Source organism: Puma concolor, chromosome A2, assembly GCF_028749965.1.
Source record: "Puma concolor isolate L17-30 chromosome A2, mPumCon1.1.hap2, whole genome shotgun sequence".
In the NCBI taxonomy this organism is placed as follows: domain Eukaryota; kingdom Metazoa; phylum Chordata; class Mammalia; order Carnivora; family Felidae; genus Puma; species Puma concolor.
This window is the reverse complement of record NC_141668.1, coordinates 294,666-314,468: the sequence shown is the minus strand read 5'-3', so window position 1 is coordinate 314,468 and position 19,803 is coordinate 294,666. Positions and strand designations below refer to the sequence as shown.

Genomic DNA, 19,803 nt, shown 5'->3' with positions numbered 1-19,803 from the left:
GGCCCGTGTGAGTGAGGAGAAGTGAAAAGAGGTCAAAGAGAGGGATTCCCGACATTTAGATGCCAGTTCTCAAGGCAGCGAGCAGTCTCGTCTGGAGCAGGTCCGTATTCAGCACCGAATGCCGCACGCTGTCTTGACTGGAGCGGCTCTGTGCTTAGGTCGCACCCTGGCGCCCGGACGCTCATTTCCACGCTCTGTTTGCAGGTGGTGGTTGAACTACCGAAGGCAGATCTCGCAGGCTCACTAAGTGACTTAGGTAACTATGAAATACAAAAACTCATTTTAGTCAATGTTTTCTAGAATGAGTGGAGATTAAAGAAGGGTACTGGCAACCACTTTGAAAAATAAGTACTTCGCTGCCTGAGAAAGGAACGTTAGCGTTCTGTATCGCATGACCTTGTCGGCCAGCGGATCGGCCCCTTGGTGTGATTAAGCCATAGTGCTTGCAGCTGACGATGTTCTCATTTCTGTCCCCGCCTGTGTCGTTCTGCTCTGTTCTCTGTGCCCCTTCCGTTCACTCAGGAGTCTCAGTCCTTGAGTGCACATTCAGGCCGTGTTCCCTTTGGTTTTGACATGTCAGTTCCTCGGTATGACTCCCCAGGGGCTCTCGGAGCCCAGCGTGGGTGGAGGGCTCGTCCTGGTGCCTGGGGAGCCGCAGCATTTACTGAGCCAGCCTTGGGCTCGCTGCGCAGGAGAACCGGACGAGAGGCCCCCCAGGAGTCCCAGGCAAGGCTGTACTGGGGCCTGTGCTCCAAAAAGGAGGTGTGTGAACGAAGGGTCCTCAGGCTGGCTCCCCAGGAGGGGCTGGCAAGAACTTCAAAGAAACTTTGGTGGGAAAAGGGTGCTGTCTGAACAGGCGGGAAGGGAGGGGGGCGGGCGGGGTTGTGTATGGGGGCTTGTGCACTTACACGTCATGCTTAGAGCTTCTTGCTACACCGTGTATCTAATTAGCATGTTAAACCCCACCCCTGGGTGTGGCTTTTAGTATCATAATGAGGGGAGAGTCCTGAAAGGTCATCGCTGGGGTCCATCTTGGCTCAGACTGGTTTGGTCTGGTTCTCACAGCTGAACTTCCTTTTTTTGTGCTGGAGGGTTAGCATGGAGTCTGAACTGGAGCAGACCGGTCAAAAACCGGGCCTTGGGGGCTTGTTTGGAGCTTGTGGCTTCTGGCATCTGGCTTAGTTTCTGGTGGCAAGCAGCACGTGTAAGCAGGAGTCCTGGTCCCTGGTCTGGCTCAGAAGTGGGCTCATCGGTAGCAGTTTGCTGTTTTCGATGCTGTGGCGTCTGGTTTTCAGTTCCGGCGAGGCTCGGGGCCCGGGGACCAGGGGACAGTGGAGCCTCGTGCTCCTGGACGCTCTCTTCACATCATTAGCTCCCCCGCCTGCTTCCCAGTGGCCGGCCCCCTTCACCCTGTCTGTCAGGGGTCTGACCCTCATCTTCTTCCCACTGTCCTATGTCAGTGCAGCTGGTGCTGCAGGCTTCCTGGTCAGTGTCACAGGCGGTCCTTGGAAGTTACCGAGGGCTCTGGCTTCCTTAAGAACAAGGCGGAATCACTTCACTGATTTCACTGGTAAACGTTTTGAGGCAGAGTAAACGTTTCTCTCAGTGTTTTCTTATAGCAGCCTCTCTGCTTATTACGAAACCATTATACTGAGCCTGTGTGAGACCTTTGGGTGGTTCACAGAGTCTCGGAACGTTAGAGCGGGACAGCGTCTGGGAGGTGGTCATCCCCTTTTTAGCATGGATTCACGGTGGGGCCGGACCCCTGGCTGGGCTCACCCAGGCCTCTGCCCTGACCCAAGAGCGCTGCAGCCTGGGGAGCACAGCTTCAGGCTGTCTGTGTTGCTCACTTGTGCTATGACCAGGGCCTTTTTTAGGAATTTTGGAGGGTAGTAAGGATTAGAGAGTCTCCGCCCATAGTTCGTTCATAATCTTTCTGTGGAGACAAAATCGTCTGGAATAAAAATACTTCATAGGAATATGGAAGTCACACCAAAGTTATTGCAGGACAGTGTGTATTTCATTGCTAAATGTTGCTATAGAAAGACTCCCTCTGTCTGTAGGACCCTAACCCAAACTCTGACCACGTTTCAACTTTGCTTTTAGGAAAAGAGGGGATGACCTTCCTGGAAAGGCTCTGGCCATAGATGTCCGTATGCTTGGGGTGGCTCCCAGCTCTTCTGTGTGCATGACAGTAGTGGCTGGTTGGAGAACTCAGATCATGGTTAGCACTAAGCCTTTGCCATCTTTCCTTCGTCTGTCGATGAAAGTTCTCTGAACAGGCTCGGTCCTGTCTTGGGTGTCAGGGAAGCAAGGGGACAGGCCACTGGCTCTGCCCCAGGGAGTGTAGTCTCCTGGGGAGGCTGGCATGCGAACCACAGTGGTCGCTGATGTGACTGCTAGATCAGAAGTGCTCCTCAGGGGCTGAGCACCCAGGTCAGGGACCTTCCCAGGGGAGGTCACATTTGGGCTGAGACTCTCGGGCCTGGAGTTCTTGTAAGAGGACAGCGTGCTGGAGAAAATGGAGGTCATTTTCAAGTCTGTGACAGCAACATGAACATTCTTGCAGCAGAGTTGGAACTGTGGCAGAACCCATCATATGTAATTACAGTCGCCCTTTTTGTTGTAAGTTGAACTTATCTGTATAGTTAGGGCTTATACACTCCCTAGGTTCTAGGCAGTACCTTGCCCAGAATTTGGGTTTCAATATGCATCAGGTTTTAGTTACCTCCTTTGCAATAATTACAAAAGAGGGGGAGGATATTGGAAACAGGTGGAGGCAAAGCCAGTGAATGGCTGAGGGGTCCGAGTTGTGGCCATAAGTGCTTTGGGAGTCCGGGGAAGTTCTGGTGCAGGGAAGGGGGTGTGGACACTGAAGAGCGGGTGCCCCTGTGCATCCCGCAGCAGAGAGGTGGCCTTCAGGTGTGCTGTGCATTTGTGCTGGGTGCTCCTGAGGAGCGTGAGACCACCAGTGCGCATTTGCAGCTAAGTATTGCTGTTGGGAACTTCAGGGTTTTTTGGTTTTGCTTTTGTTTTGCTTAGTGTCCTGCCATTGTTTTATGCTATCAAATCTAAAAATGTAAAGGCTTCCTGATTGGTTCCACCAGCACTTTTCTCATAAGGCAGTACAGGAGCCTCGGCTGCATTATGGAGGGAATACTCTTCATGGGCCCACGTTTTGATGTTAACTTCCTAACACACATATTTAAGCAATGAAAAATGATTCGAGGCAACTGTAATTGGATTTTGGTTTAACTTGTATTAAGAGGTACATTTATTTATGGTTTTCCTATCTTTAGGTTTAATACCTGGAGGGAGGATAAAATTGGTGCACAGCGCCACGATTCAGCTGAGCGACAGGTAAGACCGTGTCACCTTGAGTTAGAATACTGCCTTTGTCTCACGAAAACCTCTTCTGCAGAAGGAAATAACATTAGGGAGTTGCAAATAAAGTAAATGCATGGTCAGGGTTTGCATTGAAAAATGCAACTTTTCACATAGTATTTTTGCTAAATAGTTTATGTGCTAATTAGTTTAATATTAATGAGTCAGTGTAATAAACACAGTTACCAGGTATAGAGCTAACATTTTTTTCTTTGATTACAATAATTTCTATCTTAGGGGAGCCTGGGTGGCTCAGTTGGTTAAGCATTTGAGTCTTGATTTCGGCCCAGGTCACGATCTCACGGTCATGAGATCAAGCCCTGAGTCAGACTGTGCACTGACAGTGCAGAGCCTGCTTGGGATTCCCTTTCCCTTCCTCTCTACCCTTCCTCCAAACTCACTCTCTCTCTCTCTCTCTCAAAACAAATCATCTTTAAAAAGAATAATAGGGGCGCCTGGGTGGCGCAGTCGGTTAAGCGTCCGACTTCAGCCAGGTCACGATCTCGTGGTCCGTGAGTTCGAGCCCCGCGTCGGGCTCTGGGCTGATGGCTCAGAGCCTGGAGCCTGTTTCCGATTCTGTGTCTCCCTCTCTCTCTGCCCCTCCCCCGTTCATGCTCTGTCTCTCTCTCTCGCAAAAATAAATAAACATTGAAAAAAAAATTAAAAAAAAAAAAATAAAAAGAATAATAATTTCTATCTTATAAGTCGGTACTATTTGACTGTTTTTCATCCAGTTTTAATACAACTCTGAAGTTAAATAGGTAAGTTTCAGGAACCAGAAACACCAATATGAAATTTATTTTGAGAAATGTTGATTTCTGCTTTTACTGCTATAACTTAATGTGACATAAAAATTCTTATTCAGTAGACAAGTATTATTTGTGGTATTTCTATATTCCACGTTGATTTGTTTCCCAGGCCTCTTTTTTCTTGTCGATTACTGCAGTTGGAGGCTATCAGCATATGACTTACCCTTGAAAATTTTTTTATATTAGCCTGATTCTTCATCATCAGCCAGACACATCTGGGTTGTGTTAATAAATTTGTATACACTCTGAGATTGCAGATCGCCTTTAGTTGGTTTGAATATAATTATTACAGGGAATCAGTTACATTTTAAAAAGTCCCCTAGTACCTTGTAGAACCAACCCCAGGTTCTTGATTGGTTCTGGGCTTGTCTCAGGCCCTTGGCCCCTCCCTGAACCTCCCCAGGAGTTGGGGAGGGGTCCTCTGAGATGGAAGGATGACCAAGAGCTTGCTCGATCAGAGGGAGAGGGTGTGTGGGAGGCCCAGAGGCATGAGCACCAGACACATTTAGGAAACTGCCGGTAGGTTGCTGCTGGGGGAAATGCGGAGATGGGGACGAGTCCCTGGCCAGGCCTCAGAGTGTTTGCTGTGCTGAAGGGTCGAGACTGTTCTCTTGCAGGAGGTAGGGAGCCGGTATAGGATTTTAAGGCAGCGAATAAGTAGCCTGTCCTATTTGTGATCTGGCACGACCGACTTGGCAGCAGTGTGAGATCGGACAGAGGAAGGGAGACTGGAGGTGGGGAGATTGTCAGGAGGCTGTGGCAGGGTTGATAACAAAGATGAGAGTGTGAAGCAGGGTGGCCATTGTGCATACGGAAGGGCTGATTTCTGTTAAAGGGGTAGAACTGAAGAAACCTGGTGACTGACAGTTTCAAGGAACTGCCTCTCGCCAGGTGCCTGTCTCAGCTGCTGGGTATCACACACCAGATGAAGGAAGGGGGCAGGATCTGGTCACCGCCTACGGTGGGCTGGGCTCGTGGTGTTTGTGGAGATGACCGGGAGGTAGCCAGCTCCACCGCAGGGATCTCGGTTAGAGGCACGGACTTGGGAGTCCTTGGCTGACAGGTGACGTTTGCAGTCCTGGATGTGGGCGTGGGAGAGAGTGGCCAGAGTCCTGACTTCTGACTCTGGCGACATGGTAGAAGGAGGGGCCACGGGTCCTTTCCTGTTACAGACACATATGCTGTATAGAGTTAAACTAACAATAAACTGAAGAGAGTTTTTCCAAAGAAGAAGAGGACAGTGCCAGGACAGGAATGGAGCTTGGAGTAAGTGTGCAAGATTTTGTGTGGTGTGGAGGCCAAGGTATCAGGTGAGGCTATCGTAGTCCTCTTGGCTGTGCGGGGCTCAAGCCAGTGATGCATCAGGCTTGCCTGAGGCTGGCAGCTGGAATTGAGAGCCCTGTGCAGGACTCTGGAACTCACGGCCCCTTCGGTGAGAGAGAAACTCAGGAGGCCTCACCCCAGCCCAGGGGAGACCAGGGACCATGGAAGACCTAGAACCCCAAGCTCTGGGTCTGGACTGGGGTCCCCAACCGAGAGGCAGCGTCAGAGTCTCAGACCAGTGGCTCAGCATCAAGGCCCTGGGACAGCTGCCTGGTGGGCGGTGTCAGAAGGTGGAGGAGGAGGGACTGTCCCCTGACACTGAGAAGGCGCCTTGAGACTAGGAAACAGTAGGCGACTCCATCGAGTTTACACAGCATTTTATCCAGGGTGACTTAACTAAGAGGGAGGATTGAGCCAGGGACAATCCAGAGCTGCACAGCTATTCTCTGCGAGGCTCAGACCTGAGTCCACAGCTTATGTAGAGTGAGGGATGTGCGGAAAGGCATAGTGGTGAGGTCAGGGGGTTCGCGTGCATCGCGGAGAATTCGTATGCACCTAATTGCAAGCTAACCTTTAATTCGATCTCCTGGTGCCATCTGTGCACCAGGAAGGGGAGACCCTATGTCATCTTCAACAAATCTGTGGATAGCCAAAGCAAGCCTCCCCCAATCCTGGCCTTAGTGGTCATTTCTGAGGTACGTATCTTCATCTCCGAGGGGCCCAGAACATGTAGCCCCGAGAGAGGATGTGCACAAGACGGAGTCAGTGTCGTCAGCACTTCCCCCTGCAGGGGGATGCTTCCATAGGCTGGGCTTCCGGGGCTCTCAGAGGATACGGTTCACAGAGAAAAATTACAAAAACTGTAAGCATGAAAAAAGATCTACCATGGCCTAACAAATAGGGTTAGCACAACAAGAACTTGAGATGATGGTACAATCTAAAGGACATTTCTAGAAAGAAACTATCATCTCTGAAATTTAAGAGTCAGTGAATGGTTAGGTGGGTGAGACCGAGCTGAAGAAAGAATCAGCGAACGAGGGACCAGAGCTGGAGAAGTTGTCTAGCGCCTAGGGAACATACGAAGAAACGGAGAAAGAGCAGTCAAGAATTGCAGAGGAAGCGTGGGATCACCTGTTCCTCTGCGGGCACATGGCGAGGACTGAATGCGTTAAGTGGCATCATCCCTGCCACCTCAGTTCATCTGTTCATCTTTCCGTTTCTTTCCAGCCTTTCCCATAAAGGCTATGAATTCTGGGGGGCCGCACAAACCCTCAGTGTGAAGTTTCTTCCTTCAGATCCTGGTCACTTCATTGTTGGCACAGACATGGTAAGTAATAGTTTAAATCTTATCTGTAACTCATTCTCCTTTCCTGGCTGCCTGTTAACGTATTGTTTGCTTTGATTGTGATGCTGTTTTAATTGTTTCAAGAGTAACCGCTTTATCCAGCCTCGTACCTAATCCACTTTAGTCACCATTGGTCTTCTTATCACCAGGGTCTTATAAGTCATGGCACCAGACAGGACTTGAGAGTATCTCCCAAATTGTACAAACCCCAGCAATGTGGGATGAGACCAGTCAGAGTGCATGTGATGGATTTTTCACCATTTGGAGAACCAATATTCTTGGTAAGAAAGTCAGTTGTTAAAGTACCACTTCCGTTTGGGTGGCAAAGCACTGGCAGTGACCTCGGGGAATGTCACTCTGGTACCAGTGGGCTGCGTGGGAGAAGGTCCCCTCCGTGCCATCAGAGTGGCTCATTCCACATCGCTGTTGAATGGATCTTAAAAGTCTTTATCTTCACATAGTTTGGGGCTTACAGAAAAGTTACAAGAAGCTGCCCACCAATCACACGTTTCCCTCCGTGGCTCCACCCTCTCTCTCCCAGTTTTGTGTTGGTGTACGCACTTCTCTGTATGAGAGGAAGTTGCACAGATGGTGCTTCATCCCTAAGTAGTGCGGTGTGGGTTTCTGAAGAACGGGGTCATTCTCCTGCAGCCACAGTCCAGTCCTGACCAGCAGGAAGCTAGCACTGGCGCAGTCCTGTCTTCTGATGGACAAGGCTCTTCCACGTTCCACGGCCATCCCGATAATGTCCTGCTGTGTAAGCAAAATAACACCCAGGTTGCGAATCTCATTCGGTTTGGGAACAGTTCCTCAGTCTCTCCTGCCCTTGACATTTTTGAAGTCTTGGAATTCTCCCCAGTTTGAGTCTGTGTGACGTTTCCTCACGATTAGATTCAGTGTTGCTCTGACCTGTGTCTCCCGGCTCCCTCCGCGGTGGAGTCACCACTTTCCCTGTCTGGTTACCGAGTATCTGTGGGGAGATAAAGGGACACTATGTCAGCACCCCACGTACGGCCCCTCCGATCCCCCTGCTGGCCCTGGCATCCCTCGGCGAGGCTTGCCTGCATCTGCTATTGGGGCGATTGGCAGATGGTGATTTTCTAGGCCTTTCCCTTGTCTCCTGCGCAGGTGTGCTTGTGTGTATTTATTACATGTGTGTGGACACGTGGCTGTTCACTCTCTTCATTGGGTTACATCCCTCACCGTACTGCCTTATTGATTCCGCTGCTCAGACTGTCCTAGGGATGTGCCTCAGGCTGGTTTTGTGTTTTCTGACATCATTCTGTGAGCCGTTCTTTGCTTCCTGGTACAGCAAACTCAGAATCAGCCTTTTTTCCAAGAGGTCCTGGCTCCAGTCAGGAGAAAAATACCTACCAACCAGAACCTGGGCAGGAAGAAGCGCTCCTTGGACAGGACACAACATCGCTACACGCTCGGATCTTTGTCTGCTTATCATAAACACGTGCTTGTCCCTTGTCTTTAAAGCCAGGGTGACTCAGGGCTCCCTCTATCCCCCGACAGTGGGGGACCTGGCTCCTCCGACCCGTGTCGTATGTTTATGTGCTCAACCCTAGGGTACACAGAACATTTTGTGGTTGCTAACTCATGCCTCTGCTCTTTTTGAGGAAGGATGTGAGGATTAAATATATTGAGTAAAAAGGAATTAAGCTTCTCTTCCTAAGCTTAAAATTTGGTTTTTTACTAAATAAGCCAAGTTTCATTTTATAAAAACTTCAATCCAAGGAGAATATATCACTTATTGGTTCAAATTTATGTACTTTTTTAAAAAAGGCGGTTCTTTATTTCTCTGGAGCCAGTCTGAATGGCCTGTGGGCGAATTAGCAACGTTCAACTTTGTTAAAGATAAACACTGGTTTATATGTTCCCTGAATTCATCATTAGCCATTTGGGGAAGGGGAAGGGTTCAAGGTGTATCAGGGTCTCCAGGGTGGATGCTCACCTTTGTAGTTTATGAGGACAGAGCTAATGCTCTGAGTGTCCCTCGCTGCTGAGGTTGAGGGAACAAGAAAAAAGGACCGTGATGGGCAGTGTCCTTCCCTGTCCCCAGGCTGGCTGTTCCGACGGAAGCATCAGGCTGCATCAGCTGACCAGCGAGTGCCCTCTCCTGCAGTGGGACGGTGGCACCGATGGCCGTGCCATCACGGGCCTGCGCTGGTCCTTGACCAGACCTGCCGTGTTTCTGGCCCAGGATGACACTTCCTGCATTTATATTTGGGACCTCCTGGAAAGCGATTTGGGTCCTGTGGCCAAACAGCTGATCTCTCCGGACAAGTAAGTCTGATGAAACCTCCGTGCCCTCACAGGTAGTTGTTTTCGGAAGCATCCTTGCTGGTCTTTCGTACTTAATTTATGCGTAAGGTTGCTGAGCTTTAAAATGTGGCTATTTATGTTTAAATAGTTTTTATATTTACATCTTTAAGTGATATTTTGAGAACCACTTTAAAATGTGTTATTTCATGTTTCGTCCAGAATAGTCTGTGGATTAAAGAATTCACACTATACTATTTTCCCATGATATCATTGTCTAAATAAAACAAACTTTTTGTGAGCTCCTTAGTTACATTCATTTATTGGTCTTATAAATTCAGTACACTTCTGAGCCACATAGCGTCCACCTTCTAGTTTCGGAGAAGGGTTACCACATGGGAATCAATAATTGACGTAAGTTCACATCAGTGTCAGTTGCTGCCATGGACTGAGGTCACAGTCAGACCAGCCCCCGCCTGTCTCTGCTCTGATTAACATGAAAACAAGCCCGGTCATGATCCGTTGTTGTTTCGTTTAATCGAAAGTTGAGAATGTATAAAGTGATCACTGTGAAAGACTCTCTCTTGACTCTGCTTTGTCTCTACACCTGTTTTCTTTCTTGAGATTTTATTTTTCTCCTCAGTAAGCTCTCCTGCTATGAAATGAAGGCTGCCAGTGACTGGGGGAGGGCAGGGCCGCTCGGCCGCATCCCACGTCCTTTTGTAGAGGAGAGGGGGGAACAAGCAGTGATCAAAACCGGGACACAGTTTGACCGAACGTTGGGGCGCACCACTGAGACCTGAAAAAATTAAGAACCTCATTTACTTAGTTCAAGTACTAGGTACACTTACGTTATTCTAATTGCTAAGCAAAGACATCATTAAAATCTAGACTGTGATCCACACATAAACATGTAACACGCACACACACTCACGTAGTGCGACAAGTGCTTACGAGCACCTACTGTGCGCCTAGCAGCACTGCCAGCACCAGGGGGCGGTGGTGAACCAGCTGGAGGGCTCACCTCCTGACTTGGGGCGAGGTGGGTAGTAAACACACTGAAGTCAACTCGCAGCTCCCACAACCGGTGAGGAGGGGGGGGCTGGGGGTCTCGGGGCCAGGGACGGTGGGGGCCAGCCAGAGCGCCGGGGTCTCAGGAGAGGGCAGCGAGTGGGCCTGCGCAGAGCCAGGGAGCTGCTGAGGCGGAGCGGGAGAGAGGCTTCGGAGAGGGTGGAGTGTCCTTCCCGAGGCCCGTCCCGTCCCTGGTTGGCAGCAGCGTTTAGTTAGAGGAGTGGTATTCACAGAAAGGGCTCAGCGTCTCTTTGGTGTAGAGAACAGAACAAGAAGAAAATAACCCTGTAAACCGTGAAACCGTCTCACAAACCCGAAGAGCGTTTTCCCTGGACAGCGACCGTGCTGACTGGTGTTCCCGCATCTACCCGGGTGGTTGTCATGCGGGTCCGGTTCAGCGGTGCCCGTGGCACGCGCCTTCGTGTTTGTCCTGCTCTTGTTTCCAAGTTTGTGGCAGTTAAGTGTCCCCTGTATTTTGCGCTGGTGGTCGCACGCCAGCGTTGAAGTACCAGGTAGCGCTAAGTGACCGCTGCGGGTTTTCATGGCTCGCTCACCTGCCCCGAGCTTCTCCAGAGCGCGGCCTGCAGGCAGGTGTAGACTGGCCCGCCCCACAGAGGCTCAGTCAGGTCTCTGTCGGGGTGTGGGGACAAGTTTACAGAGGATTAGTGGGCAGCAGACCCTTGGGGCCACAATGGGTGCTACCTGCGGCCGCCGGCACCCACCTCGAGGGGCTCACTGCTCCCATCCTGTGCCAGTCGTGGATCCCACTGAACGTGGCCCCCGGGTGTGCTGGTGGCCCTGGTCATTACGAGGAGATGGGAGGGGCAGGAGCATTGAGGTAGGTGTGAGGTGGGACGGTCTCGGCTCTCTTGCTGAGTAAAGCTGGGACGAAAGCGTGACAGAGGCATTCCCAGGATGCTGGGGACCCTGACCAAATTAGGCACAGTCAGGCCATGTCAGGGGTCGGGGAGGCCCCTGGAGGTGACACCACTCAGCCAGGTGTCAAAGGATAAGAGGAAGATGGGCAGAGAGAGTGTCCAGGTGCCTCGTGGGAACTGGGGTCTGGGTGGCCTTGAGTAGGCCTGGGATGCACGTTGTTATCAGCAGACTGTGAGGGGAGAGGTTAGAGACAGGCCCCCGTCAGAGAAGCCAGGGTGACGGGACGGGAGGCGAGGTCAGGGCTGCTGGGCCGGCTCCAGGTCTCTCGCTGGGCACCCGAAGCCTGCTGGCACCCCCGGTCTCCAGGAGGACCAAGCTGGCTGGGTGGTCTGGCGCCCAGGACATTGACCTGGCCTGGGTACACAGGTGTCCCAAGGCAGTGCTTCCTGATCAGTGATCCTCACAAACACAGAAATATGTTTTCTAAGTGCTTTCCCCAGAATTTTATACGTTTATTTCTGGTCTAACTGTTCTTTCATGTGACTATGACTGAAATTTTTAGAATTTCCCTTCCTTTTTACTCCTCCCTTGGAGGATAGATGCTTTGGGAGACTCACAGTCACACGGTATGTGCCTCTCGCTTTCAGGCTGGTGGCCATGACGATCGTGGGTGAGGCAGAGAAGGCCAGCGGCGGCTTCCTGGCCCTGGTGCTGGCCAGGGCCTCCGGCAGCGTGGACGTCCAGTTCCTGAAGAGGGTGTGGGCGGCCCCCGCGGGAGACGAGCTCGGGAGGCTGCGGCTGCTCTTGCGGGAAGCCCTGTAGGAGGGGGCGCGGTAAGATGGCGGGCGCAGGCCGCCTGGTGACCGAGCGGGAAAGGTGTAGCTCCGTCCGCGGGCATGTGCGTTGATGTAGATAGACGACGGGTATTCTGCATGTAACTTACTCTACGAGAATGTCACCTCACGTTCCCGGGAAATAAATCGCTATTTTTGAATGGAAGCAACAAACATTTGAGTGCACACTGAACTTGAGAGGAAACAGTCATGGCAATCATGCTCTTCTCTGAGTATATTTCCACTTATTTTTGGAACAGGTTTAAAATATTGGCACATTTATATTTAAACAGTCCCCCATGACAATGTATTTTAGTGAACAGTTTTCTCGGTCATGCAGAAAAGGACATACACGGGGTGTAGATTAGAAGGAGCGCCTTTATTGAAATCACGTCTACCAGTCACGTTTCCTTAAAACCTCCTTGGGCTTCGTTGGCATTATTTGACACATTCTGCATTATGCTTTAGTGTTTAAAATGTCTCTGTATAAAAATAACACAAGTAAATAAATTCTCTTTTGAATGTGGCACTCCGTTATAACAGGGATATAAAGGCGGGAGAAATCTGGGCTGAGATCTGGGAAAGCCGAGGACGGCCTTTGCCAACGGCCACTGTTACCGGCCTCGTGACGGGTGTGGATGGGCAGCGAGGGCCCAGGCCGGGGTTCAGTCCCTCTGGCCACACGTGACTTCTGCCTAGCCAGCCACGGGAAAGTCTCACTGCAGAACTGGAGCATCGTTCACAGGGAGGGGTTCCGGGAGGCCACCTACCCATGTCACCCGAAGCCCTGGGATAGTCATTTGTCACCTGTGTGTAAACGTGTGCGTGTCTGGCTTGTTTGGTGGGTGTGCTCTGCCTCCTTCGCTGGCCCGGGAGCTCTGTGGACAGAGACGCGTGCGTCTGCTCACCATCGTCTCCCAGAGCTGCGTGCCTGCCCTGTGCTGCCGGTCGGCACTCAGCCAACGGTGGAGGAAGGGAGGAAGGGAGGCCTGGTGGTCGAGAGATGGCAGGGAGCTCTCGCTAATGCAGAGCGGGGTCCTACCAGAATGCCATGTTTCATGGCTGGATATGGAGATTTTAATTCTGGAAATAGGCTCGTCCCCCTGTCCCCTCGTCTACCCGTCCCCATCTGCAAATCCTGATTTGTGAAATTTGACCTAAACTGGAACTGAGAGGAATCTAGCTACTCCTCCAGCAATAACCAGTAACCTCCAGCGACCTCCAGAATAAGATGGCATGAGGTTAGCAGTCATACCAGCTCTTCTAAGTTCCGGTAGAGGCTCAGGAAGACAGAAAGGACAAAGCACTGTCCCACTGATGAGGAACTTCTAGGTGTGAGATTGTTGGACGCCGCTGAAAAGCACCATGACACCTAGGGATCGAGCGCCTCCCATTGGAGGCTGTGGTTGGACGCAAGACTGTGTCTGCCCCTTCCCATCCCCCCGGAAGGCTGCTTCTCCCTTCGGTGGATGCTGCTCTCGGCTTTTACAGACATAGCCCCCCCATCCCCCCCCAGCCCATGCCCACCCTCCATCAGCACCTCCTTCCTCCCCTCTGCCTCGAGACCCCAACGCCAGGAAATCCCAAGAGGGAGATGAATGGCAAAATGTAATTTTGCCAAAATTCTCATCGAGGACACGTGGAGATTAGAAGAGTCCTTACTGGAGAAGCCGGTTTTGTGGGGTTTCACTCTTTGTTCAGAGTGTCCAAGAGACATTAAGGAAGAGGAGACCCCGTCTGAGTCCAGCGGGTCTGCAGTAGGAAGAGTCTGCTTTGGGCTGGAGGCGTGCACAGCCTGTCACATGTAGTAAGCTCCTTCTCTCGAAGGAGAAGGTCCCACTGAACCCTGCTTGTTGGCGTGCACAGCCCGTCACAGTGTCTAGAAGATGAAGGTCTCACTGAGCCCTACTTGTTGGCGTGCACAGCCCATCACAGTGTCTACAAGGAGAAGGTCCCACTGAACCCTGCTTGTTGGCACCCGCAGAGTCTGGACATGACTGTTCTTTGAAGGATGAGTAGACCAAGAGTGAAGAACGCAGTGCCGGGAAATAGATAGCACAGCGAATGAGAGAATATTATGCTGAGGACCCAGAAAGGGAGCAGACCTCCAGAGACAATGGGGCAGAGGAAAAAACCACAGCCCAAGGGTAGGCTGTAAGGACAGGTGGCTTCCATGAGAAGGAGCAGAAGCCACAGGAGAAAACAGATTTCACAATAAATGCGAGAGAAAATGCGTCAAATAAGAATTAGAATCCGCACTGAAGATGATGAGTGTCTGTTTTCTGTAAGGAGTGGTGGGTCAGTGATGTGCTCGAGGAGTTTCTCAGGATGCAGAGGGACAAACTGATGAGATATTGGAAGACCCGAGTGCAAGCTAGGAATTACAGGTCTTTTTAAGGAGAATAATTGGAAAAGAAGTAACAATAAACAATGGTAGGAAAACCTCCTGTGTTGATAAAAGGCCTAAATACACATGTTGGAAGGCTCACTGAGAGGTGATCCATAGGCAGGAACAGGGTCAACGTAAAGTATCAGTGTGCTTTCAGAGCCCAGGAAATGGATTTTATTTCTCCTCTTTTTTCCTCCTCCTTACTTAATTGAGCATTTTTTATGATTCTGTTTTATGTCTATCGACTTATCACTTACAGCTCTTTTATATAAAAAAAAACAAACAAACCTTTTTTTAACATTTATTTTTGAGAGACAGAGACAGAGCATGAGCAGGAGAGGAACAGAGAAAGAGGGAGACACAGAATCTGAAGCAGGCCCCAGGCCCTGAGCTGTCCGTACAGAGCCCGACGCGGTCTGTAAGCTCAAACTTACAGACTGTGAGATCATGACCTGAGCTAAAGTCGGATGCTTCAACGGCTGAGCCACCAGGCACCCCATCTAGTGATGGCCCTGGGGCTTACTACATGTGTCTTTATTGAGCCAGCATGGGTCTCTGATATCACACCTCTCTGTGGGTGGTGTAGGAAGCTTAGCTCCTTCCTCTCATCCTGGATGTGTCTGCCATAGATTTTTCTTCATACGTGCTGTAAACACTCAGTGTGTTGTTATTTTTGCTTTTGACAGTTGTCTTTTCAAGCAATCCCACATCTCAAGAATGAGTTTCATCTCACCCTCCTTTATCCTGTGCTTCCCTTTTCTTTCTGTTGATCCAAGTTGCTGTCTGGTATTCTCTTGTGCCTGAGGACCTTCCTGTAACATTCTTGAAGAGTAGCTATGGTGGCAATGAATCCCTAAGAATTTTGTTTGTCTAAGAAAGTCTTTATTTCTCCTCCACTTTTGAATGCATCTTTACTGGGTGTAGCATTCTAAGGCCGGAGTTTTCCTTCAGCATGTCAAAGATGTCCCTCCATCATCAGCCAGATTTCTGACCAGAACGTGCCTAGATTTTCATCTTTGTCCCTGTGTGTGTAATATGTCTCTTCTCTGGCTGCTTCTAGGATTTTCTCTTTGACCTTTACGAACAATATGAATACGATATGTGGGTTTCTTGTCCATCCACCCCTACTTTTTAAAAAACTTTGTCCTGCTTGGTGTTCTCTGAACTTCTTAGATCTTATCATTAATTTAAAAATATTCTCAGCCATTATTTCCTGAAATATTTCTTTTCCCATGTTCTCTCCTCTCCTCAGATTCCAGTAATGTATGCATTAGACCGTTTGATATTGTCTTAACAGCTCCTGGATAATCTGTTCTGTCTTCTTTTCCTTCTTCTTCTTCTTCTTCTTCTTCTTCTTCTTCTTCTTCTTCTTCTTCTTCTTCTTCTTCTTCTTCTTCTTCTTCTTCTTCTTCTCCTCCTCCTCCTCCTCCTCCTCCTCCTCCTCCTCCTCCTCCTCCTTCTTCTCCTTCTTCTTTTCCCTCTTTCTGTTTCAGTTTGGGTAATTTCTCCTGATCTATTTTCAAGTTCACTGTTTCCTTGGCTGTGTTGAGTCTAAGGATGAGCCCACTGAAGGCATTCTTTTTCTGTTACTATGTTTTTCTCCTCTGGCTTTCACATTTAGTTAGTTTTTTTTGTAGTTATCATCTCTTTGCTAAAATTATCCATCTGACCTGTGTGTTGCCCACCTTTTCCATTATAACCTTTAATGTGTTACTCATTGTTATTTTAAGTTCTCTGTGATCTAGTCGGCTAGTTCCAGCATCAATGCCATATCCTGATGGTGGTTTCGTCTTTTGGGAGTCTGTTGGGTGTTTTTTTGTTTTGTTTTGTTTTGTTTTGTTTTGTTTTGTTGTTGTTATTGTTGTTGTTGTTGAAAGCTGCTTATCTGATACAGGACAGTGGAGACTAAGGCCTGGAAATGGCTGTGCCTTGTCTTCTGGAAGGCCTTTCATGTGGGGCTTGGGTCACTCTAATCAGGGCTTGGGATTTGCTGTTGCTCTAGAGTTTCCTTGTTGATCCTGTGGGTTTGGGGGGTGGGGGCTCATTTGTCAGGGTTTCTTCAGTGTCTCTATGCTCAGCTTTGGGGCTCCCTCTGCACTTTTCCTCAGAGAGGTTGTTACCCAGTAGGTGGCTTGTTGCTTAATGCTCATTGGCCTGTTGGGGGTGGACTTTTGGGTTTCTGTTCTGATGGAGCCTGATCTCAGCAGGTCTTGGGGGTGATCCTGCCACTTTCCTGGCCAAGTCCCAAGCTTAGCACCTGTTCTTGCCCCGTCCCCACCAGGGGCCCTGGTTTTTATCTTTCCCTCATAGCTACACCCCCAGTCATCACCGGTGTTGTGAGGGTGAAGCGTGCATCCTGCCAGGTTAAGGCTTGTTCTGTAGGAAGACAGGGTGAAGGTCCCGGCCCAGGGGGAGCTCTGCACCAGGATGATTCTCTCAGAGTCGTGCTTCTGACGGTGGGCGGGGGTCCAGGAGAGAAGCCAGGAGAGGCCACCCCCCGCCACAGGTCACTGACCCGTCTCCTGACCTCTCTTGGTCCAGGGGTCTCCCCAGCCCACTGCTGGACCCGGGAATGTGTGCACTCGCCAGTGTCTCTGCGTGTGCCAAGGCCACATGTCACCCATCCTCGTGGCTTGTTGGTGCTGCTTAGAGCTCTCTGGAGCAGGAGTGCGCTCACTCGTGGACCCTGTCACGCTGGGATTCGCAGGAGACACGTGAGCTGTGAGAGGGTGGCCGTATGGGGCAGCAAACATTCGGCCGTCCCTCCATTCCCGCGTCCCCAACTTAGAATTCCCAAACCACACACACTTGCAAGAGGCAGTGCAGGCAAGAGCTCTCCTCGAAGAAATGTTACTTACAAAAGCTGCCAGAATCCAGTCTTTTGAGGGTGAGATCCAGGGGGATAATCGATCACTTTTATGTTTTGAAAGATCTTCTTCTGTTTTGAGAAGCACTCATGTGGAATACTGAAGACACGCAGAGTTAGGTAAAATCTTTTCTACAGGGAAGCCCTATCCTCCAGTTCTTAGACTTTCTGACCACACCGGGACATTGACCTGACTCAGCAGACGCTCCCGGAGGCCTCCACGCATGGGTGGGCAGACGGCGAACGGTGACCACGCAGAGCCGCCCCCCATTCTGCAGGGGCTGGTCCTCGAGAGGTGAGCCAGCCCCACGGTCTGAGCACGCCTCGCAGCGAGGTCCTGGACTGCTCAAAACAGAACCACTGCCCTTTTGTCCAGCCCTGGCGGGCCAGTCCTCTCTAAGCCTGATGACTGTTTTGCTTGTGAAGCGAAAAGCTGCGGGTCTCTGAGGACTGTCTGCAGGAGGGGTGATTGTGTGGGTGCCGCTGGGAGGGAACTGCAGTCTTCCCTTGCAGCTGTGATGAGGTGTGAGGTGTGGCTTGGGGGTGCAGGCGTCCTGCCCTGCAGGGCCTGGCATCTGTGCGTGTTTAGGGAAATGAGCCAGGAGAACAGGAAGACAACCCCCAAGTAAAATGACCCCTAGACAATAGAAAGCTGCTATCAGAGAAAGAATTTGGAATTCTCATCGCTCAGCTTCAAGCTGCAATCACTGCCTTTATAAATCTGTGAAAACTGAAGTCTCCCTAGAGTGTTGGAATGTACTACCCGGTCATCACAGTCAAGGCTTCTACTTAAAAGCCACCTTTTTTTTTTTTTTTTTTTTTAATAAAACCTTTGCTCATTATCTTATACACTCAATTCCCAAGCTGAATAATAGGAATTATTGTTATCGTAGGAATAAAGAATACTGTCTAACTAATACTTGTTGACATTTTAGGGAACTAAAAAATAACCCCCTTTTCTTCCCTGCTGATTTTGGACTCGGGTGAAAACAGATCAGACATGTGGCTTTTGACTGTGGCCCGTGGGCCTGCTGGCACTTGTGCCCAGAAGTGGACCGCTGGGTGTCCTGCTGGGAGCAGCGTCTCCCCGGGCAGCACACAGCAGAGAGAGCAGCCATGCGCTCGCTCACGGGTGCACCTGAAATGGGGAGAGGAGGGCGTGGCCAGGGCCGAGAACCACCGTCTCTCTGACTCTCATTTGTTTTTTATCTATTATCACTTATCTACTGTTTTATCATCTATCAATTAATCATCTATCAATATATTATCTCTCCATATCTTATCTGCTCAAAGGTAAGGAGAGAGTGGACACCAGAGGCCACATTTTAAAGACAAAATGTGCGATGCAAGGTACTGGTTGGTCTCAGAGAATCCCTGCGGCTGGCGGCCACAAACCACAGCCTCCAGCGCGGCCACGGCTCTGCTCCTGCCGCCTTTCCAGAAGCTCCAGGCACAGGGCCGTCTGGCAGGTGTGGCTGTCCTGGGCCAGGCTCCTGGGAGCCCCCGAGTCCCCGGACCCTCTCGCCCGAGTGCTCCTGCGGCCGGGCCGGCAGCCTGCTCCCCGAGGCCCAGCTCAGCAGGGCTGTTGTGAACGGAGTAACACTGAACCAACCCGAACCTCCAAAGCCATCTCTGTTATTTGATTTATGGTGGTTGGAATAAAGGAATTCTCTCAAATATGATGGCGTCTTCTGAAAACTATACAAGGATATCATATTGAAAGGTTCTTGCTCATGTTGTTACTTGGACAAAAGTATAACCTATTTTGCATCAGGTTTCTACTAAGAGTTTTGGTACTTTACAATTCTTTTAAAAATTAAGTTTATTTCTGGAATTATAAAAAGTAGTATTTGCATCTTGAAGCTAAATGAGAACTACACTAAAAATATAAATGAGAATAAAAGTGTGTTCTCTTCGCATTACTGCATTTAGTCCAGTGTCTTTAGATCTGTATTGTCAGGACATGGGCAGCGAATCTGTTCATGACACGGAAGTTCAGCTTCCCTGCCCTGCGTCTGTCCTCGCTGCAGGTGCGTCCCCTGGCCGGCCTCTTCTGTGAGGCTCCACCTCCTCCTTGCCCCCCCCGGGTAGCCCTCTCCCTTGGAGAGAGTTAATAGTCACAGTCCCAGACTTGTAGCTCTGCTACAAAGCTGTAATCATCAAGACAGTGTGGTACTGGCACAAAGACCACAGGCCAATAGAATAGAATCGAGAACCCAGAATTGGACCCACAAACGTATGGCCGACTAATCTTTGACAAAGCAGGAAACAGTATCCAATGGAAAAAAGACAGTCTCTTTAACGAATGGTGCTGGGAGAACTGGACAGTGACATGCTGAAGAATGAAACTAGACCACTTTCTTATACTGTACACAAAAATTAACTCAAAATGGACAAAACCTAAATGTGAGACAGGAAACCATCAAAATCCTAGAGGAGAAAGCAGGCCAAAACTTCTTTGACCTCAGCTGCAGCAACTTTTTACTTGACATATCTCTGGAGGCAAGGGACACAAAAGCAAAAATGAACTATTGGGACCTCATCAAGATGAAAAGCTTCTGCACTGCAAAGGAAAAAATCAACAAAACTAAAAGGCAACTGACGGAATGGGAGAAGATATTTGCAAACGACATATC

The 19,803-nt window shown here is 49.9% G+C and overlaps 1 protein-coding gene across 2 annotated transcripts in view; it reads left to right on the top strand.

The window, feature by feature from the left end:
• DYNC2I1 (dynein 2 intermediate chain 1) overlaps nucleotides 1-12,438 on the top strand; it is a 59,059-nt gene extending 46,621 nt beyond the window's left edge. For both annotated transcript variants that reach the window (XM_086685113.1, XM_025929660.2), the window contains 6 exons: nucleotides 205-256; nucleotides 3,300-3,360; nucleotides 6,744-6,843; nucleotides 7,011-7,142; nucleotides 8,930-9,153; nucleotides 11,727-12,438. In XM_086685113.1, coding sequence (XP_086541239.1) covers nucleotides 205-256; nucleotides 3,300-3,360; nucleotides 6,744-6,843; nucleotides 7,011-7,142; nucleotides 8,930-9,153; nucleotides 11,727-11,901 — 744 coding nt within the window. In that variant the 3' untranslated portion in view covers nucleotides 11,902-12,438. The remainder of the gene's footprint in view (nucleotides 1-204; nucleotides 257-3,299; nucleotides 3,361-6,743; nucleotides 6,844-7,010; nucleotides 7,143-8,929; nucleotides 9,154-11,726) is intronic.
• The last annotated feature ends 7,365 nt before the right edge of the window (nucleotides 12,439-19,803 follow it).